Genomic DNA, 22,907 nt, shown 5'->3' with positions numbered 1-22,907 from the left:
AGCTTGGGACTCTAAGACAGATTCGATATATTTTTAACATATTTCACCAATTATCAATTTCATAGAAACATAGTTATATGATATAGTATCGCCATATAACATAATGTGCTTATATTTGCAGCTTTATTAAACTAGTTCTATAGCATATTTTGTTGCTTAAATCATTCGTTAAAAAAGTTGTTCGGACAAGAATTTTATTTTTCTATTCCCATACATAATAAAAACCGTAATAAAGATATTCTATAGGTATAGAAGATTAAGGTCGTGGCTTTACCATTAAGAATGGTTGAAATTTAGTTATTATAAGCCCTTAAGATGGTCTAAGAGATATTGGTGATAAGTTGATGATTAGTTTTGCTGATTAAGTTCCCCATTTTTGTATGAGGCAGTTCTTCATCAATTCGAGCTAAGCTCCGCTAGACTCGTTATCGATCGCTCAATCAACGATTAACGATCAACGATCAGCGCTTTAAATGCAGCTCATCAATTATCGAATGACATAACTGACCAGTTCAAGGGCTAATGAGCCGCAAATATCAACAAAAGCCAGACACGGACAAATGTAGATCAATTTTGGCTCGTTCTTAAAGAATGAAACCCCCTTTTTTGCTGGTTGCAAAGTCTCGTGCCACGCCCATGCGCCTGAGGCAGCGACTGCGACTCATTTGTAGCCCAGCAGAAACTGACAACTGCGAACGCCTCATGCGGCCAAATCAATTTCAAGCTTGGCTAAAAGCATTAACATGTAACTGTTACTGAGACTAATCTACATTTGTTTTAATTTAGAACCATTTAATGTCTTGTTTCTATGTTGTTTCTTTTCAGATACTAAATTTAGCTAAAACCAACAGCAACAGCAGCTTGCAAAGGTCAAAGCCTTCTCTCATGGAATTTAATCAGTCTCTTTATTAATTTAAAGCTTAAAATTCAAATGTAAGTACCAAAACTTTTATTATATTATAATTTAAGTAATGACAATTTTGAACTCTTATTATACGGTATTATATGGACTCTGCGGAGTTCATTAACAGTTTTTATTTATTTAAACAAACTACTTTAACAAAATTCGGTATATTTTTAAAGGATAAACAAAAATGGGTCATTTTTGTAAGAATAATATAAAACTAAATATATTTTGCTTAGAACATATAACTCCTGAACCTAAGACGGCAAAAGAAATGTACAAGAATTTTCAAAAAGTGGGATATGAAAGGCAAAACGATGTTGGAAGATATAGAAGATATATGTTTTGGTTATTTTCTTGTAATTAAATAACGAATTGTTAATATGCTGATAATCATAATATGCTTTATAGTTACAAACTATCCAGCTAACTATTTAAATATGACTTCTATGGCCTTCGGCCAAAAAAGTCCACACACGAGCTTGGGACTCTAATCCGGATTCTATATAGTACCGTACAAAAAAGATATTCTATACACAGATTAAAGTCGCGGCTTTACCGTTTAGAATGGTACAAATTTAGTTAATATAAACCCTTAAGATGATCTAAGAAAGGTTGATGATAAGTTGATGATTAGTTTTGCTGATTAAGTTCCCCATTTTTGTATGAGGCAGTTCTTCATCTATTCGAGCTAAGCTCCGTTAGACTCGTTATCGATCGCTCGATCAACGATTAACGATTAACGATCAGCGCTTTAAATGCAGCTCATCAATCATTGAATGACATAACTGACCAGTTCAAGGGCTTATGAGCCGCAAATATCAACAAAAGCCAGACACGGACAGCTATTTAGGCAAATGTAGATCAATCTTGGCTCGTTCTTAAAGAATGAAATCCCCTTTTTTGTTGGTTGCAAAGTCTCGTGCCACGCCCATGCGCCTGAGGCAGCGACTGCGAATCATTTGTAGACCATCAGAAACTGACAACTGCGAACGCCTCAAGCGGCCAAATCAATTTCAAGCTCGGCCAAAAGCATTATAAAGATACAGTCGGGTTTACAGCACAGACTGGGCAGCCCTGTACCACCCCCCCCCTCCCCGCGCAACCCCCGCACCCCCTCGATGACGCCCCTGGCCAGCTCATTAAGATTGTGAGGAATTGCGAGCTGCCGTTGCGCACAGTTCTATTGTAATCGAGCGAATGTGTGTGTGTGTGTGTGAGAGTAAGTGTGTGTGTGTGTGTGTATGCTTAGACTTCATTCAGCTAACTGTATAGTTTGTAGCTGCGGCTTTTACCGCTAAGGTTCGTGGTACGGTAAAAACTATGAGCCAAGAATGTTTACTGTGTGCATGTGTGTGTGTGTGTACGTGTGTGTGTGTGTGTGTGTGTGTGTGTGAAGCGAAGCGGGCGATGAACAAGTGCTTAGAACTGTGACTCGACAGCCAAAGCAAAGAGTGTGCGAGCGAGAAAGCAAGATACACAGAGAGAGCGATAGAGTGAGACGGGGAAGGGGGAAGGGGGGGCCTGTGTGGCTCATTTGTGCCGCAAGTGAGTCAAAGAGCCGTAAAGCGAATGTGTCGAAGCAGCAAGAATCGCACAAACTAACAGAACCTAATGATAAAGAACACCAACCCGCAGCACTAGCAAGCCCCCCCCTTCCCCCCCCCCCTACCACAAGGTAGCGAGCAACTTTGCGGCTTATTTAGTATGTCAAAACATGTTTTTTTTATTCTATTTGTTTGTCTGTTTTTTTTTTTTCTTTTTTTTTACTGCTGCAACCAACGTCGTCTATGGAAAGTGGGACACAGCCGCAGTCGAGCTGCGGCTCGGTGGCTGCCACAAGAGGTGAATAGCCAATAAATCGACGCTTGTAAATTGAAATTCTTTAGCATGGGGTGTGTGCAACAACAACAACAACAACAACAGCAACACACGCACATACACCTGTTACTACTGTTGCTGTTGTTGTTGTTGTTGTTGCTGCTGCTGCCAGAAGGCATCAATGTGGACGCTGTGTCAGCCTGTTAATTGTGGTCCGAGCCTGGCTGCTTGCGCAATGCCATCATTTGCATGCCCCCAGATGCCAGTCTCCCACTCGCAAGTACAGTAGACACTCATTACAAGTTGCAAGTGGGTGTCAATGAAAACCTTAAAGCCAACTCATCTTTTAACCAAGCTGTAGTTGAGAGGAAACTACGATAATACATTTATTTCTAGGGAATACCCCTTATTTTATATTATTCAGATGCAGATGGTGTCATTTAACACTTTAAAGCTAAAGCATATTAAGAAAAAATTAAATATCTATATTTTTCCCTGAGGAATACCCCTCACTTTAAACATAAAGCTGTTCAATTGAGTTGTAGCACATTGAAAGAAAAAAAATTGTAATATATATAGGGAATACCTCAAAGTTTTTATTAATTTGATGCAGTTGGTGTCAATTAAAACTCGTAAAATAGAGCGAATGCTTTTAATAGCATATAGAGAAGTAATACAAACATATATATTTCCATATAATAGGGTATATGTAATAAGTAAGGGTATATATAATACATTAGGTCTGAAATACGTTCTTACTTTAATGCTCTTCTCAACGTATTATAAACGTTAAAACTCTATGTAAATAAGTTTCCTAATAACATTTCATAGCAAAACTTGCTGCAAGTACACAAAACGTTTGCGAAAGTCAATCAAAGAGGAATCGCAAAAAACGACGTTCAATGAGCATCTGTGCGCAAATTGATATGCAATAGTTATTGATTTGTAGGCAAGATAAAGAAGGTACTTATATATATAAAGAGATATATTGAATGTGCTACCTTCTTAATCAACCAGTCAACGGCTAAACTCTTAACTGGTTTCGGTCTCCCTAAAGCAACACAAAGTGAATGAATTATGTTCCATATGCAATAATTAGCAATATATAAATTAAATTAAAAAAAACCTTCTCAATAAATCTTGAAGGGAGCCTCTTGTACCCACTTTGTGACTTTCAAAGAACTCAACTTTATATATATCTCAAACAGATGTGACACATTTTAAGGAAGATCTGTGGTAGTCGTAGTTTTGTCTAGAAAGAACCCGCAACATTTCCCATAATTCATAATATTGTTTCCCATTGCATCCAAAATCTTACATTTTGTGAGAAAACCTTTTTAGTGAACAGTTCGACTTAACTAAATTTTAATTTGAGTAAACAAGATTTGCCACTCAAAATCATTTTTCCCTATTATCGATTATCGATAATCTTTATCTTTGATCGATAATCTTTATCGTTTTTCGATCAGCGATTGTTTAAGCAGTTGCTCACATTAAAATAATTTTTGATGCGCACATAAAATGCATACAAGAATTATTATGGTTCATCCCAAGCTGATTTCACAGTACTTATGAATATTTACACTGACCTGTCATAGCTCCATTGCTGCTGCTGTCTCTGTCTCTGTCTCTGTCTCTCTCCCTGTCCCTGTCGCGCGTTGCTGTTGCCGCGACCGCAGCCGCAGCAGTTGTGGTTGCTGTTGTTGCTGCCGATGTTGCTGCTGTTGCTGCTGTGGTTGCTGCTGCTGCTGTTGTTGCTGTTGCTGTGGCTGTGGCTGGCTTCTGTGTGGGCAGCAGCGGTGGTGGCGTTCGTTCTCTATGCCGCAGTCGCTCAGTGGGCGTGGCTGGCTTGCGATGGCTGCTGAGGCTGCTGAAGCTGCCGGCACGGGCCAGCGCCGGTGGCTCCGACATGAATTTCGCTTGCATTTGCTGTGGTGCAGCCAGCGCCAAGCGCTTGGGCGCCGGCTCCGACAGCTGCGCCTCCTCCAGCTGCTGCTGCTGCTGCTGTAGGTGCTGCTGCTGTGGCGTCTCTGGCGAGGCGCTGGCTATGATTGTGGCCTCCTCCTCGCCCGTCGTTGTCGTCTCAAAGCACACGTCCAGCAAGGTGGCGCCGCCGCTCGTCTGCAGGCCAGCTATATCCTTGAGATCTATCCAGCTGGCGCCCAGCTTGTCGGCATCGGTCAGCGGCAGGCTGAGCACACGCGTGTCGCCCTCGTCGACAATGTGAAAGGCCTGCGTCGGCTCAATCTTCACGATGATGGGCTGGCTGGCCAGTATCTGTGCGGGCGGCAGATTGCATCTGTTGCTGTTGTTGTTGCTGTTATTGTTGTTGTTGTGTGTGTTGCTGTTGCTGCTGCTGCTGCTGCGGCTGCTGCTGCCCAGCAGGCTGGCCATGTGCTCATCATCGTCGTCCTCCTCAATGGCATCCAGCTTGCCGAGCTGCTGTTCGATCTGCAGGTACGTCGTGGTTGTTGTTGTTGCTGCTGTTGCCGCTGCTGTTGCAATTGTTGCTACAGTGTTGCAGTTGCTGCTGCTGCTGCTGCTGGCCACATCGCAGCCGCCCGTGACGCTGGCCAGGCTGCGTATGGTCGTCACTGGCTCCCGCTCCCGCTCCCGAGCGCGCAGTACATCCAGCTTGAGCACCGTGCACTTGTCCGTCTGCTGGTACTGATGTTGCTGCTGCGGTCGCACGTAGCCAGTTGCTGTTGCTGCTGTTGTTGTTGCGGCTGCTGCATCCGTTAGAAAAGCCAGCGGTGGCGATGTGGCTTTATTCGAGGTGCTCACACAGCGCGTGGGCGTGCCAGTTGACCGAGCCACAATTGTGGTCGCCGCTGGCAGCGGTATTATCGATATCGAGGGCACTTTGCTGCGCAAACTTGCCACGGCTGCCGCTGTGGCAGCATCCGCATCTAGATAGCTGGCGCTTGCAGTTGCCGCAGTTGCTGCCGATGTTGCTGCTGTTGTGGCAACTGTTGCTGCAGTCGCTCGGTTGCTGCCAACGGGCGCTGCCTGCTGTATCAGCAGGAGATCTCTTGGCCTATCCGTTGTGAGGGCCGTTTCTTGGACAATTCGGTGTATGAAGCTAGCAACAATTGCTGCCAGTTGCTGTTGTATTTTAGAGATTGCAGCTGCTCTGCGTTTATTTGCGATTACTTTTGCTATGTTTAAATATATTTTTCAGCATTTTCCGACACATGTTTGGTGTAAAATATTTACCATCACTGGTAATTCTTTTCGTGAATACTTGAATTTTGCAATACTTTGTTTTTACAGTTTTTAACAACAGCCCTTTCCTGTTGTTGGTAGCTGCTGAATACTGTTTTAAGGATCTTTGATATTTTCCAACACTTGTTTTAATGACGTGCAGCTGTAGCTACTGCTAGTTACCGTCTCCGATTGTTGCTGTTGTTTTTTGTGCGTGTTTCTTTTAGAATATTTGTTTTAATTTGGTTTTACAGTTTTCCAACACTTGTTAACGAATACTTTCTAACACTTGCATTGAAGCTAAACCTTTTTGCACACACTTGCTTATTTGTTTTGCGAGTCTTTGTTTTTTTTTATTTTGTTTAGCTTAGGTTTCTGTGTAGAAGCACAACATCGAAATAAATTGAGAAAAATCAGCCTTACAAAAGTGCACTTAAAATCGTTTACAATATAAGTCACACATCTAACTTTGAATTGCTTTCAATTTGATTATAATTACGATTAATAATATGATTATACATTTATGTATTGTGTATATATATGTGAGACTTGGGTGTAGATACACCTGTGTCCAGTTGCAGCCAGTTGTTGCTGTTGCTGTTGCTGTTGTCGTCGCTTGCAATTTTCTGCAGCTTGGAATATGCGTCGTATACTCAATTTTGTGCTTGTTTTTAATTTGATTATTGTTTTATTTTAATTTGTATTTTTTTATATATTTTTTGCACAGTAAATCAGTCGCATTTGTGTTTTTTATTTTGGTATTGTATTTTTGTTGCTGTTGCTGTTGTGGGCCGCTGCCAAAATGCATTTCCATTGTTTAAATACGTCACAATATGTTTAGGTTTTTCATTAGATATCCTGCAACTGACACTGCCTCTGCTCCTGCTGCTGCTGCTGCTGCTGCTGCTGCACCTGTGCCTGTGCCTGCGCCTGGACTAGTGTGTTGCTGCTGTTGGCCGTGTGTATCTGTGGCCGTAACTGGCAAGTGCTGCTGCTGTTGTTGCTGTTGTTGTTATTGCTGCTGTTGCTGCTGTTGTTGTTGTCGTTGTCGTATCCTGGCGCTGCACATGCAACGAGCTGCTGCTGTTGTTGTTGCTGCCGCTGGATGGCTGCAAGGCGCCATTGGAATTCAACGTCAAAATACAAGTGACTGGAAGTGTGTCGCTGTTGCTGCCACTGGCGCTGCCGCTGCCGCTGCCGACGTCGCTGCTGCTGCTGCTACCAGATTTCCACATAGCGGCACGCAACCCTAGCGCCAGTTGTTGCCAGCATTGCAATTGCCACCAACCACCACCAACCCCCGCCAGCAAATACAACAACCAGCAGCTGTGGCTTTAATAATCGATTTTTCAGCGCACACACATGCAAATCGATACACACACGCGCACACACACACACACACGCAAATGCAACGCTTTCGCTTTTCAGTTTCTATTTGATTTTCTTCACTTGTTTAATTTTAATTTGGTTTGAATTAATTTTATATATTTAATTTATATTTAATTGGTATGTTTTATATATATTTATATTTATTTCCACTGCAGCTGCAGGCGCTTGCACAAGTGAATTTTCCACAGGTTTTCCATTGTTTACACACTTTTCACGCACTTTGCTCTCAAGTTCATGTCTTTAATGCAATCTTTTTTAACATATTCCCTCGATATTTGATTTATTTTCGTTTGATTTTCTATTATTTTTGTAGTTCCTTTTTGGTTTGTTAACCGCGTATCCTTTCGAATGCGTCCTTTGCAGGAATGTGTCCCAAATTCAAGTGCGCCACAAACACATTTCGCGCCGCACTTTCCGTTTCGCCACTCAGCTGCTTGGAAAAAGGACTTCTAATGGGAAAAAATCGCAATGCCAGGCTGTATGTGTGCGTGAGTGTGTGTGTGTGTGTGCCGTGTTATATGCAGCCCGAAAATGGGACTCGCTGCGCTGCAAAATAGGGTTAGTAGGCATAATGCCAAGTGCATAGCCAGGAAAAACTGGAAAAGCGCGCGCGGCATTGTTGCGCAGCTTTTCCTACCCTTAAGCAAACTTGCCTTCCACTTCCATATGTGCGCGTGTGTTTGTGTGCGTGCGTGTGTGTGTGTTTTTTTGTTGCCATGGGAAATTCCTGTTGTAGTGTTCTTCAGTGTTGGAAAATTGTTTTGCACGTTGGGGTTGAAACTTTTATATGTTGCGCGCGTAAATTTGAATCTTGAAGCTAGTGCGTTGGGCAATATTTGGTGATATGTAAATGTGCACGACTGAGAGATGCCCTACAATACGTTTTTAAGCTTCTTAAATGTCCAATAATTTAATATTAAATGTAACTAATGCTCTTAACAGCTAATATTTGTAATATGCTCCTTCCAAAGCCCGGTGTATGCTATTGGCGACTCTGGCTTTGCTAGCTCTGTCGCCTCTTCGCTGTTTATAATTCGCAAGTGGTTATAGCTTCGGGCTGAGGACAAGGCCTAGCCAGTCTTGAGTCGGTAGCAAAATCGGATGATGATAAAAGCGGGCGATTCTTGATATAGCTATGCAAACTACCTTCCCTTGGTGTTTCTAACTTGTTGTTGTTAATCGTTGTGACCAACTTGAACCTCTAGCCGCCCAGCTTAAAATTTAGTTAATACTAAACAGATCACTGAAAGCATTTTGTCAAACATATTAACAAAAATAATTGAGAATCCATACTATAACTCTTAAAGCTTGGAGTTCCAGTGTATCTAAGCTCAATTACATTTGTTGATCGTCATTCTTCGGTTTTAATATTGAGAGTAATGAGAGCTAACGTGCTAAGTAACTTTTTGCAGCCTAAACTAAAATAAATAATAAATTTTGATTTACATTGGAAGTACAATACATATTTGAAGCCTAAATATATTGATGATATTTATTTTGATTTGAGGCATAAATAATGAAATATTTCAGAGAAATCAAAGTAAATTCAATGTGTTACATATATTTGAGGCATAAATACATATTTTTGATTTACTTTTGCGGCTCAAAACATATTTGAGGCATAAATTACTTAATGTCTCGGAATAAACAAATTTGAATTCAAAGTGAAATATAATATTTATGGCATGAATAATTTTTAATTTTTGTGCGATTTTAAGTACAATTTCCATGTAAATACGGCGCTTATCGACCCGAAGTCTTGTGCTATATTTAGCTTAATGTGAAACGCAACTAAAAAAAACCCAAAACAAGTCAATTCGTGAGCTGCGAAAAGCCAATAAACTCCAAGCCAAAGAATGGAAATACAGTTGTTGTTGGCGGGGTGGGAAAAAAAAGTGAAGCGAATCTATAAAACTGCTGATTGAAGCTGGGCAGCAGTTAGAGCCACAAATAAGAAAAAAAAAAGACAGAGAAACGAGAACAGCTGAGAGCCCCGTTAAGGAATTGGCCAAGAGGCATTGCGCAACAGACAAATCGCCCTAAAACTGGGGCCCTCTTGTTCAACGGCTTTGACGCATCATTAGCCATATTATCGGGCACTTCTTTAATATTTCATGTTTTCCGTTGCTTAAATCATGTTAGATTTATTTTTTGCTGCCAGCCACGAGGGGGAAGAAGTCCGGGGGGGGGGGGGGTTATCTTGCGCAAGCTAACATCAGGTCTATCAAGCGCTAACTGGTTCTGGCCGTAAGCCTTCAATTTGGCTCAGACGCTGCTTGCAGCTTGGTGGAAGCGCCGTTGGTTCTAACGTCCAAATGTGTGCCTCACCGTTGTAATGATCGCTTGCCCCCGCTTTCCACCTCTTCCACCGATCACGTGCCACTTCATGCTGTTTTTCTTATATTTTTGCTTCTTTTTTTTTACTATTTTTCTTTGGCTTTTTGCCCGCTTTGCGGCTGCTGCTGCTGCTGCTGCTGCAGTAGTTGGTCTTAGCGCGATTCTAACCTGTTTCTGTTCGAGCAGAGAAAAACTTGGAGGCGACTCCGGCACAGGGTAAAAGTCCCGTACGAAAGTCCCAGTTATTCAAGAGGAAAAACCTGTTACACGCAAGTAGAACTCGCTTCGATTGTGGCCAAGAACAAATCACAGACAAAATGAGAAAGACAACAAATACAATGCTGGCAAGAGAGAGAGAGAGAGAGCGAGAGAGTGAGAGAGAGAGAGGGCGGCTAAAACAGCTACCACAACCGAAACACGTTAGTACCGTTGTGTCGGATTCTTTGTTGCGCAACTGTGTTGCAAGATTAGCTGAACGATGGCAGCGGCAGCGGCAGAGGCAGCGGCAGCGACGACTGGTTTATTGCAACGTCGCGACGTCGTCGCCGTCGATGAGGCAACTGCTCGCTGAGCTGCTGCTGGGCGCAGGCGCAGCGACGTCTCCAGCAAACCCGCCCACCGCCCCCTTTCCCATACAAACATTGTTTTTTTTTGATGTTGCAACATCTGCAGCTAGAATCGGAAATGCAGCGCTTGAAAAACAAAGAAAAACTTCAGATAAATGAAAAACCTTGCCCGGGCAATCGCGTGCGTTGAAGCTTGACTGCGTTTTGCATTCAGGCAATTTTTCAAAACTCATATCGAGAACCGTTGTTGCCCCTTTGCTTTTTACAATCAATTAATTTTTTTCGTACATCGTTTTTTTTTTCATAGATAACCAAGGCTAAGACTTGTTGCTGTTGGTTACAAGAAGTATAAAAATTGAATAAAATAGAAATATCACCAGAATTATTTGTGATTTGCAGCGAAACTGGCTCTTAAATACCTGACTGCAGTTAATATCATAATTATTTAATTATTTAATTATGCAGCAATTGCATAATTACAATTACAATTTTTCTATACATTTTATAAGGCCTTGAAATTTAGAAATCATTTGAAGTCTGATTTTCAAGCGTTGTCAGGGAATTTCTATTTATTTTTGTATATTAAAATCGCAGTTTTTGCAATCACAAAAAAATGTTAAAACAACTCAAATGCGTGCTAGTCTAAACAATTTAAAATTTGTAATATTTAAAATAGTTTTTGGCAAAAATTCTAGTGCGAAAACGTATTATCATTTTTATTTTTATTAGTAGTAGTAATTATAATATTAATATTAATATTAATATGATTATAGTAAATATTCTTTTTTTCATTTAAATTATTGTTTTTTTATTGTTATTTCTAATATAACACTCATATCAATATCATATATTAAATATCTCTGGACAAGGGTACGATGTGAAAAATTTGTATGGAAAACAAAGTCTTATTGCAGATATTTTTAACATAAGTTAAGGAATTAAATACGGACCATACTTTCATTTAAATCTAATTATTATTAAGGTGTTTGAGCTCATTTTGTTCGGTTCAGATTCGCCTCAATCTCTTTTATATTCTGTTAAGAACTTTATAAACCAGCTGATTAGGAAATGTAAAGTTGATGAGAAATTAATTTGAAGAAACAAAAATTTGGGTGAAGGAATATATCTGGGATGTATAAGATCGACCGAAAGTAAAATTAAACATTGGCTTAAAATGTAGTATCTTTTGCAGTGTGCCAACTGTAAAACTGTTTTATTAAATAATGATTGCTTAACAAGCTAGACCATCTTAACTTAAGCAACAACAAAAATTATAATTAAATAAAGAAAAGGTGAAGGTTTTATCGTTAAAGCGTGTCGAATTGAAACTTAATTTCAGGATTGGTTATGGTATTACGCAACATGTTGCATTTAAGAAGAAGCGAAGAGCGAACAAGAGAAATCCTTAACATCGATTTGTTAATTTCTGATGTAATATCATTCAATTCACATGTGTGTATTTAAACGGGAGCACTCACCTCTGATGGTGCTGGGCATGTTACATGCGTTCTTTGATCTCATCTAAAAACACTTCATACAGATAAACAGTTATAGCAGAGCTGTAACAGTTAAAATTTAAATGAAAGTCAACAGTTTGGCCGTGAACCTAGCGCGAATTAGAAACGATTCCAGTTCCGATAGCATAGCGGGAGCACATGTCATATATCGATAACGATAGCACTTAATTAGTTCAAGCGTCTGTCGGAACGGAGAACGAAGAACCGGTTCGCGACGAGCACACGAGACGCGAGCTAAGCAAACAGTTTTCAAACGGTAAATTAACAGAACTGGGCGCCCAGCAGCTGCGACGAGTGGCCCAAGAACGAGTGCGCGGATCGCTGATTGGCTGGCTGGCTGGCGAGCGGCGAGAGAACGAATATCGATCGAGTACACTGGACACGCTGGACTGGACGTGTGGACAAACGTTTGAACACTAAATGGCCAGGCGCGGTGCCTGGAATCCGAATCCGCATCCGCAACGTAGTCGGAGTCATCTGCCTGCCCCGTCGGCCACTCAAAACCTGTGCAGAAGGTGGGCCCAAACATGCCGAACGGCAAACGTGCATCGGGCATCGGGCGTCGCGGCCAGCGATCAGCGTCAGTTGCATTTCAAAGAAAGGAGAAAGGAGTTCGCCAACAGCGGCAGTCGAGCTCAGATTCTCAGTCTCAGCATCAGTCAGTCACGCTACACGCCCGCCTGCCTGCCAGCCAGCTTTTGGTCAACACACACACACAAGCACAGGTTTAAAAAGAATTCCTGCTAATTAAATGCATGATCATCGCTCAAAAATACACCCCAGCAACACGAAAGTTACAAGAGTCATTCGCGTATTTCATCAGAGCCAGCTCCAAACGATTCGAGCTGATAGCGTGACACGACAAGTCGTGTTCGTGCCTATTATTATTGACTTTGGACTAACACGAAAATTGTAGGAACATCAATATTAAAAATCAGAAAGTCGCAATTTCGATTTTGAAAAATATAGCTAAAAATCTACTAATAATTATTAATCTTTACAAATAATTTAACATCAAAATCAAAATATCGATAACGATCAAAAGATTTTATTTAAATAATTTATTTTACAATTTCAAATACATTTTAAAATCCAAATTTACGAAATTAAAGACATAATCTCTAAGAATGACATTTTTATGTATATTTTTGTATGTTTGTTAGAAAATTAATCGTTGGCAAGTTAACATTTCTGAATTCTGAATTCTACTGATAACCCTATCGAAAGCAACAATGGGATCCTAGCTAATTATTTCCCTTATCAATATTTTTTTTTATACTGTTATCTGCACAGCTACCGATTACAGTATCGATAGCACTATTTTTCGATTGGTTTCAATATTTCATTAAATTTATGAGACTCCCGTCGATAGTTTTTCTTTTCAATATTTACTTTATTTATACTTAAATCAGAACCTTTTATTGCCAGCCTTTAATTTATAACAGGTATACACACATATAATAAGTATATTCTCCAATATTAAGTAACAGACCCCAACATGTCCTTTTTCGTGTCGTGTCACGACATATCGAAAAGCTGCCATCACTAGCGCGAAACAAAAACTGAGCCAAAACAGAGTCCAATTCAGAGTCAAAGTCGTAGCCGGAGTCCGTGACGTTACGTTGGGGGCCGCGTCATCGCAGCCGTGCACCGCAGCAGGCTCCAGCTGCAGTCATACACTCACACATACAGACACACACACACACACACACACACATGCATGCAAACATACAAAAAAAGCGCACCTTTAACTTTAATCGTTAAATAAACAGGAAGACTTCTACAGCAAACACTCACAATCGCACACACACACACACACACACATACAGCGGGAGAAAACTTATCACAAGTCAGCAGCAGCAGCAGCAGATGAGAAAAAAAAATGAAATAAAACAGGTTGAGAAGTACCGCTAAGCGGGAAGAAACAGCAGCAGCAGCAGCAGCAGCGGCAACGGCAGCGGCAGTAAGAATCAGCAACGACAACGGCAGCGCCAGCAACAAGCCCCACAAGCAAAAAGGTCAACGAACGTTCTTAGCGAAGAAGAATGGAATCAAAACACAAAAACACGAAAAACTGAGCATGCCAGCCAGAAAGAAAGAGCGCAAGAAATGAGGGAGAGAGCGAGAGCGTGAGGCGGTCGCCCGTCATTGGTGGGTGAGCGCGCGCGCACGTCAAAAGAGCGCAAAGAAAGTGCGCGCAGAGAAAGCATATAGAAAAACGATCGTCGAACAGCTTAAGAGAGCGCGCCGAAGAAAGAGCGCCCGTGCTAAGAGAGCGAGCGCGCGTGCAGTTAAACAGTCAAAATTTATGCGGTATGCATTTTGAAAAGTATTTTTATGAAAATCACCCGAACGCAAATGTATTTTTAGCAAGAATTTCTGAAACGCACGGGCAAAACAAAAGTGCAGACAAAGAGAGCGAGGGGAGAGGGAGTTGGAGATGGAGAGCGGCTAAGCGTTGTAACTGTCTCGAGAAAGCCAAAAGAAACTGAAATTCTTGTTTTATTGCTCAATATTTGGTAATACGCACGCACACAATTAAAACTCCATACACAAACACACACACACACACACACAGAGACGTGCAAAAGCCATTGAATGTAGCGGTATATTGACGAAATTTCTGAGACGAGCAACAGGCAAAGCTCATTGACCTCCAGCAGCCGTCAACGTTGCCGCCGTCGACGACGTCGCCGTTGTAACTGTGTAATAAGCTTTTGGAGCTGCGCGCGGGGGCCGTAACAGCTGCAGGGGCTAGAAGTCTGTTTTATGTATTGTGTTTTTTTTGTTGCTGTTGTTTTTGTGTTTGATTTCTTCCGTTCGCTGAAGAGTCGAGCTTTGAGCAATTCAACAGATTTTTATGTCTTCCTGTGCACCTTAAAACGTTGATTAATTAAAAAAACAACAACAACAAAAATGCTTATGCAATTGGTCAGCGTGTGGGCTGCATGTCTTTTGCAATCTATCTCTCTCGCTCTTCCTCTTAGCTGATAAGCTGCCTGCAAACATTGTTATTGGCCAAGCCAAAATCTGGCCGACACTTGAGAGTTTTCCCTAGCGCTTAAGCAAATAGCTGCGGACTATGTTTGCTGCCTTTGCTTCAAATTGCCTGCAACATTGATCCTGTTTCACTGTGCGCAGCTTTGCGCGCGCGTGCGTGTGTGTGTGTGTGTGTGTTTGTAGGTGCCTGTGCGAGTGCCCGCGCCCTGCTCTGATTGGCCAATTGCCTGCTTAGGGCTTCGCTAGGCGAACAGCTGCCATTGGCTGTTGCGCTGCTGCTTCCCAATTCGACATCCTTTCGTTGAGTATCCTCTTCGGCTTGCCTGTTGCTTGCTTTTATACTCTTTGTGAAGAGAGTCGTCGGAATACTATATAATAGAGAGCGACCTCAGGCGTTGAAGAGCACAGCTCTCTCTCTTTGATCCTTTGAATACTATATACAAAACTATTATAAAATAATAATAGATGGGTTTTAAATTATTTTTAGAAACCATTTTGCTGCCTAACTGAATTGCTCTTTGGGCAAATAGGAAATGATTAAATAATTATTAAATTGACACAAAACAAATGTTAGCAAAATTTTAAAGGGCATACACAATTCAACCTGCTGATAACCATATTTTGCCAATGGCAATGGCTTGTGTGGCAGTTGCGATTATTTTCATTCATGCCACAGACACAATTTATTTGAATGGATTGTTGCAACAGGACGAACAATTTTTGGGGTATAAATACGGCCAGTCGAATCACAAAGTTCCTAGTTTCAAACTGATTGCGAAATACGCAATAGCTTAAAATCTAAACGTGTCTGTGAGCTGGTAAAAAAAAAAATATAAAAGGAAAAGAACATTTAAAGTGAAGTAAACTAAGTTGCAAATTCATTTTCATAAAATAACTGATACAAAAATACATTTTCCCGTCTTTGAAAATTTGAAAATTCCTTTAGCTGATAACAAAAGTATTCGGAATGAATAATTTCACGAGAATCTCGTAATAAAATAAAAAGCTTAATTCATTTTATTTATTTTATTCAATTACATTTTTTACACAAAAAAGAAATGTTGCGATAAAAAATCATTTGTTACGCAAAATAAAAGTTGGACATTATTCATAATATGAATCTTAAATGCTGCATTTAAATCACAAACCAACATTAAATATGTACTAAAATATGTTAGATTATATTTTAAATAACTAAAAGTATAGTAGTTTTAGGTATGTGTATATGTACGTTTTATTTGTATTTTAATTAATTGTGAATGCATGACAAAATGCAGTTCAATCAGTTCTGAATAGGTTCAACCGAGTGCATGCGGCAGGTGCGCATTTTGGATGCACCAGATACACGTATTTAGTGTATAGTATATGGTATTTGGTATGGAGTACAATGTCTAAGATCGTCGCGATAGTCATTAAATTGACAGCATTTTGAAACAATAGAATGAAATACCAGCATAAACAATTAAAGAGCGCTCAACATTTAAACGGAATTTTGTTGGCCAATCGGCCAGCTTCGATCTGTCATGTTCGTCTCGTATGGGGCACAATTAGAATTGTTGTTGCTGCATGTTGCAATCGTAATTGGCGGACAATCTGTTAACACACGAAGCGCGTTTCGCGTTTCGCCCTGCTGTTACAAATTGTTGTCATTATAATTATTCGAAATATATTATTTGTTCTCCACCTACTATAAAAGACGAATGCGCCAACTCCGCAAGCCAAACAGTTGCCGAAAAGAATTCACAATATCGTTTCTAAATATTTGTGCAGTCATAATTAAACCCTTTCTACAACAACAACGACGTCGACGACGACCTGTGGCTCATTGAGGTTAATAGAGGCTCTAGGAAATATAGCCTGGCAATTTAGCCCAGCCCTGCACCTTGTGTGCGAGCTGTTTTCACAGCTGGCCACGTTTCCCAGGGAAATGCGCCGTTGTCGTTCCACGGGTTCGCTTTTCATTTCCAATTAGACTGAAGCCCCACAACGTCGGAAGCTAACGTCCAAGTTTTTATACATATTCAGTCAGCGGTCGACGTTCCAATTTGCCATTTCAATTTGACACACAAAACTTGACTAAATCCAAAAACTCTTCCGACAGATAATGGCGCACATGTAGCCCCGATTACCGATTACCCGCAGTCCGAGATACAGTTATAACCAAAAGGCGTTCCGACAAAGCTGACAAAGGATTAGGCCGCTCAGCTAATACCCAGCGATATTTACAACTGCAAACAGCTAACAGCCACACACACAGACACACTCAGACGTCATCGCCATGGACTTTAAGGAGTATCGTCAACGGGGTAAGTGAAGCTCATAAAACGCACAGCGGCAGCTCAGATACATTTGTCGCCATGGCTCAGATACATTTGTATCTTGCAGGCTTAATTTGATTTGCATGCGTTGTGTGCATGTGATTGTGTGTGCGTGTGTGTGTGTGTGTGTGCGTGTGTGTGTCTTGCCTGTGCTAAAAGGATTTGGAATGTGTCCCAACACATTTGCCCAGATCTAGGCAATATATCTCAGCTCGTTAATCTTGATTCAATGAGCTTTCATTTAGTTGCGCTTATTGCTGGAATTATTTTATCTTTTATTTGTTCAATTATTATTTCGAGCTTCAAATATAGTTCTATATATATATTTATGCTATTTATAAAATACATTTCTGCACGTTATCAGATTTGTTAAATCGAGCCTTAAATTGAATTAATTTAGCTTACGACTTATATTTATTCGAAGAAAATAATATAATTTGGGTACAGATATTTAAGATTTCAGAAGTGTTTAATTGAGCCTTGGTGTAAATTAATTTAGCTTCAAATTAATAAGTTTCCATGTCTTGGTAAAACTTGTTAAGGATATAACAAAATATTATTTGAGCAAATTTTTTAAATGATATAATTTTAGAAAAAACTTAAAATTTTTTAGACCTTAGCAATGTTTAATTGAACTCAAATTTAAATTAAATTAACTTCTTCTGTATTTTCTAGCTCTTACTATTTAAACGATATAATTAAATATTAAGTAAATTGACAACTAATGAAATTTTGCTCGTTTTCTCCAGGCAAGGAAATGGTCGACTATATAGCCGACTATTTGGAGAATATACGCGAGCGTCGCGTCTTTCCCGATGTGAGTCCCGGCTATATGCGCCAGCTGCTGCCCGAGTCGGCGCCCGTGGAGGGCGAGCCCTGGCCGAAGATCTTTGGGGACGTGGAGCACATTATCATGTCCGGAGTGACACACTGGCAGTCGCCGCATATGCACGGCTACTTTCCGGCGCTGAACTCGATGCCGTCGCTGCTGGGCGACATGCTGGCGGATGCCATCAATTGCTTGGGCTTCACCTGGGCCAGCTCGCCGGCGTGCACGGAGCTGGAGATTGTTGTGATGAACTGGCTGGGCAAGATGATTGGGCTGCCGGACGAGTTCCTGCACCTGAGCAACAACTGCAAGGGCGGCGGCGTCCTGCAGACAACGGCCAGCGAGGCGACCCTGGTCTGCCTGCTCGCGGGACGCACCCGGGCCATACAGCGCTTCCATGAGCGCAATCCCGGCTACCAGGATGCGGAGATAAATGCCCGCCTCGTGGCCTACTGCTCGGATCAGGCGCACTCAAGCGTGGAGAAGGCCGCCCTGATTGGTGAGTCGTGACGCACTTCTAAGCCGCTTACCGCAGCAGCTAATGTTAACATCCATCCCACCCCCTACCTTACTCCCGTCCACCCGCCCACAGGACTCGTGCGTATGCGCTACATTGAGGCGGACGAGCAGCTGGCCATGCGAGGCAAACTGTTGCGCGAGGCCATCGAGGACGACATTAAGCAGGGCCTGGTCCCATTCTGGGTGAGTCTCGACTTGTCTTCTCTTGTCAAAACTAATTGGCCGCCGTCGTTGCGCAATTAGGCGCTGAGTGGATTTGTGGCCAGCAGCAGCAGCAGCTGTGTCTCCCTCTCTTTCTCTCTCTAACTGGCTCTTTCTCTAGCTGATTCCCTGATTCCCATCGGAGCTAATTAATGTACGTCAGCACTTCAGCGTCATGGCTCTGCGCCCAGCTCATTTTAACTAATAACTGCAGCTGAGAGCGCAGTTAAAACGCGAGCCTGCCAACTCTCTTGTGGTTACGCGCTTTCTACATGATTCGTAAACGTTTAGCTGGCGGCTAAAGCTTTATCCTACATTCTTGTAATGCTTTTGATTTATAGGTCTTCTTTGTCATCCGTAAGCTTTTTATCCTTTTGCTTAGCTCTTTCTGCAGCATTCGTAAACGTTTAACTGGCAGATCAAGGTCTAGTTTCCTTGCTATAAAAGTATTTGATGTTTTATTTATTCTTATCTTAAGCTTTTTTATAGCATTAGTGAAAGTTTTACTGAACATGAAATTCTTGCTTGTTGTTCATAAACTTTATATTCTTTGGTTACGTGTTTTCTACAGCATTCGCAAATATTAACTGACAACTAAAGCTATATTATACTTCTGGCAGCTAAAGCCTTAGCTTCTTATTCTTTCGTACGCTCAGCATTCGTAAATATTTAACTGGCAGCTCAACCTATATCATAATTTTTATAAAAGCTTTTGTCTATTTTATCTGTTTGTCGCTTTTTAAAGCTTACATAAAAGCTTTTGTTTCAATTTATTTCTTTTATTTATTTTTTTTGGTAAAATCACCAAGAGCTTTCTCCTTCTACCGCCTTCTCTCTATCGAATAAAGGCTTTTAGAAAAACTTTTACTTTCAGCTTGGACTATATTTATTATTTTTTATTCACATACAGGTCTGTGCCACGCTCGGCACCACGGGCAGCTGCAGCTTTGACAATCTGGATGAGGTGCGTAGATATTAACCTGTTCCTATATATCCATCAGTCCAGACTCGAGCTGTATTTCCTTCCCAGATTGGCATCGTGTGTCGCGAGTACAACCTGTGGCTGCACGTGGACGCGGCGTATGCGGGCAGCGCCTTCATCTGTCCCGAGTTCCGGACCTGGCTGCGGGGCATCGAGCGCGCCGATTCGCTGGCCTTCAATCCCTCCAAGTGGCTGATGGTGCACTTTGATGCCACGGCAATGTGGGTGCAGGACAGCACCGCGGTGCATCGCACCTTCAACGTGGAGCCCTTGTATCTGCAGCACGAGAACTCCGGGGTGGCCGTCGACTTTATGCACTGGCAGATTCCGCTGAGCCGCCGCTTCCGGGCGCTCAAAGTGTGGTTTGTGCTGAGATCCTTTGGCATCAAGGGCCTGCAGCGCCACATTCGTGAGGGCGTACGCCTGGCGCAGAAGTTCGAGGCGCTGGTCCTCGCCGATCATCGCTTCGAGCTGCCGGCCAAGCGTCATCTGGGCCTGGTCGTGTTCCGCATACGCGGCGACAACGAGATCACCGAGCGGCTGCTCAAGCGCCTGAACTACCGGGGCAACCAGCACTGCGTGCCGTCCTCTCTGAAGGGACAGTACGTGATTCGGTTTACCATCACCTCGACGCACACGACGCTCGACGACATTGTCAAGGACTGGATGGAAATCAAGCAGGTGGCCTCCCAGGTGCTCGACGAGATGAACATCACCATCTCGAATCGCGTCTATCTGAAGGGTAAACACTGGGCCCTTCCCAATTACTGAATGTCCCTTCAACGTTTCGCTTCGTTCCGTTCCGTTTCAGTTCGTTTCTCTTTGTTTTGTTTTATTTTAGTTTACTTTTGTATTAAATTATTGTTTACGTTTCTTTTCCCATTAGCATAAAACACTTTGATCCACCCAGATGCATTATTTTATTCTTGCGGTGCATACTCTGAGGGCTCTCCTCTCAGCGAATACTTGACAAAATGACTTTAAATGCTTGTATCTGTAAGATACAAAATGTATCTTTGTGCTCCGAAGTAACTAAAAAGATTTCAAAGCAATCGCAAATGTTTTGGGTATATTAAATGGTATCTGTATCTTTTAAAAGTAACAAAGTATTGGTAAGAAAACTTTTGTTCGAGTGCTAAAAAATTAATTGACAGATACAAATGTTACCGTGGGGTGTATGAAAGTGTAGACAGGATACAAAAGTATCTAAAGAATGTTCTTGTAAATAAGAAATTGTAAATAAGAAAGGATCTTTCAGGTAGAAGATATAAAACTATCCGTAAGATACAAGAAATATATTAGATAATAGCGAATAATTTAAGATACAAAAGTTATAAGTGTATCTGTAAGATACAAAAGTATCTATAGTACTTCAATGACTCCATAAAAAGCAAAAGTTGCTGTCAGATTCAAAGGAATACGCACAAAATACAAACGTGGACAATTATATAGATATTAAGTAGGTTTAATTTGATAACTATTTTGATTTGATAACTATTTAATTCCTTTATTTGCTTATCAGTTAAATGGATCCAAGCTCAACCTACTAATATATATATATATGAATAATCGAATATTGTAACACAGATACCAAGGAGAAGAGCGAAGCGTTCGGCTCCAGCTTGCTGCTCTCGAATTCGCCGCTGTCGCCAAAGGTGGTGAACGGTTCGTTTGCGGCCATCTTTGATGCGGACGAGTTTCTGGCCAAGACCTATGCGGGAATACGCATTGCGGTAAGTTGAGCTGCAGCTGTGCGAGTTCCGCTAATGATTCAATCGCTCGCAGCACCAGGAATCGCCATCGACGCGTCGCCGGGTGCGCGGCATACTCATGTCCGGCAAACAGTTCTCGCTGGACTCGCACATGGACGTGGCCGTGGTGAGCACCACGCTGGACAGCAACCATGCCGACAACTCGCACGGCCGTGAGCCTGGGCAGCCGGCGGTCGGCCAGGCCAGCATACGCGAGGATGTGGATAGCGAGGAGTCCGCGGCGGAAGGTATGAAGCACAGGTAGCGTAGTCGCCAGTTATTAGTTATATTGCCAGCCAATGCTCGACACAAGCTTCATACGCGAATCCCTCTCCCCTCTCTCTCCCTCTCTCTCTGCCTTGTGTAATGATTTGCCCTTCTCGTCCAGAAACTGAGCTGCTGCAGCTAAACCAGCGACGCGGAAGCAGCCAGACGAGCACCAACACCCAGTCAAGCAACCTTAGTCACAATCACAATCACAACCAGAATCACAACCACAATGCCACGCCCGCCAATCACTTCCGCCCCATTGCATTGTGGACGCCCCAGTCGCCGCCCGAGCTAGGCAGGCTGTTTATGCCCCTTGGGGAGTGTCACATGTACCATGGCAAGCGATTCCTGGAGCCCGTCACCAGCCTCATCGACAACAGTTCCTTTACCAGCAGCATCAATCACATGCCCACGCCCATAACAACGCCCACGGATCCGGTTGGGCCGCTCTTCAGTTTCGAGGACGGCGACTGGCCAGCGAGGACCTTCGGCCAGCTGCTGCTGGAACGATATGCCAACACATCCCCGCGGTCAGCCGACGCCGACTCGTCCACGGACAGCAGCAGCCTGAGCCTGGCCGGAGCTACCACGCCCACACCGAGTCGCCTCAGCAGTCCCAATGACCTGGCCTCGCCGCTGCTCGGTTCGTTTGCATCGCAGTCGCAGTCGCGGTCGGCGTCGCAGTTGCTGCATTCGGCGTTGGGCGCATCAAAGTTCAGTGATTCGGATGCGACTATTTGCTCGGCTGCCTCATCGCTGGAGTCCTTATAAGCATAATAAACTAAATAATATAATTTATATATACTCCATATTCGAATATCTAAACAAAAGCAATCCTTCACTGCTGTGCAATCAATAATCTTAGCTAACGTAGTTCCAATTCGCGTCTATATATATGTATGTATGTATATGTATGTATATATATGTATGTATCTATACCCCTATATGAAACAGCCGCAGATCTCGCTCTAGGCCCATGTATTATATAATATCTAACAAAACTGAAGCGTTGACTCATCCATGTGAGTTGGGATCTGTGCTTAAAGAGAACTAATCGGTAGAGCTGAAAACCAGCCTAACAAAACATAATACTTATATAATACCTATATGATCTAACCATATCCTTTATATATACATAGATGTACATTTATTTTACTCCTCAATGTGATTAAAATTTCGGCGTTAAAGTTAAAAGAAAGGAAATCGATCTACTTAAGAATTTGTACTTAACCCGTTTTACAATGTATCTTTCAGTTTGCATAATCCTTCAGGAGATACATTCTATTCTACATATACATC

At 42.1% G+C, this 22,907-nt stretch overlaps 1 protein-coding gene across 5 annotated transcripts; it reads left to right on the top strand.

Annotated features, from left to right (window-relative positions):
- The first annotated feature begins 825 nt into the window (after positions 1 to 825).
- Positions 826 to 22,784, top strand: Hdc (histidine decarboxylase). 5 transcript variants are annotated; one of them, XM_064686347.1, is made up of 9 exons: positions 826 to 933; positions 16,840 to 17,044; positions 17,806 to 18,384; positions 18,478 to 18,587; positions 19,516 to 19,569; positions 19,636 to 20,329; positions 21,175 to 21,320; positions 21,373 to 21,586; positions 21,727 to 22,783. In XM_064686347.1, the coding sequence occupies exons 2-9, from the start codon at positions 17,017 to 17,019 to the stop codon at positions 22,377 to 22,379; spliced, it is 2,478 nt and encodes an 825-aa protein (XP_064542417.1). In that variant the 5' UTR covers positions 826 to 933; positions 16,840 to 17,016; the 3' UTR covers positions 22,380 to 22,783. The 5 variants fall into 5 exon arrangements, with proteins under 5 accessions (XP_064542417.1, XP_064542420.1, XP_064542421.1 ...); XM_064686350.1 differs by having other exon boundaries at positions 21,373 to 21,599; positions 21,727 to 21,866; XM_064686348.1 differs by lacking the exon at positions 826 to 933 and adding an exon at positions 16,551 to 16,568.
- The last annotated feature ends 123 nt before the right edge of the window (positions 22,785 to 22,907 follow it).

Source organism: Drosophila montana, unplaced genomic scaffold (assembly GCF_035044405.1).
Source record: "Drosophila montana isolate Dmon_TW-CO22-7 unplaced genomic scaffold, ASM3504440v1 contig_3200_1, whole genome shotgun sequence".
Classification (NCBI taxonomy): Eukaryota; Metazoa; Arthropoda; class Insecta; order Diptera; family Drosophilidae; genus Drosophila; species Drosophila montana.
Note: the sequence above shows the minus strand (reverse complement) of the source record. Positions and strands in the feature narration are given on the sequence as shown.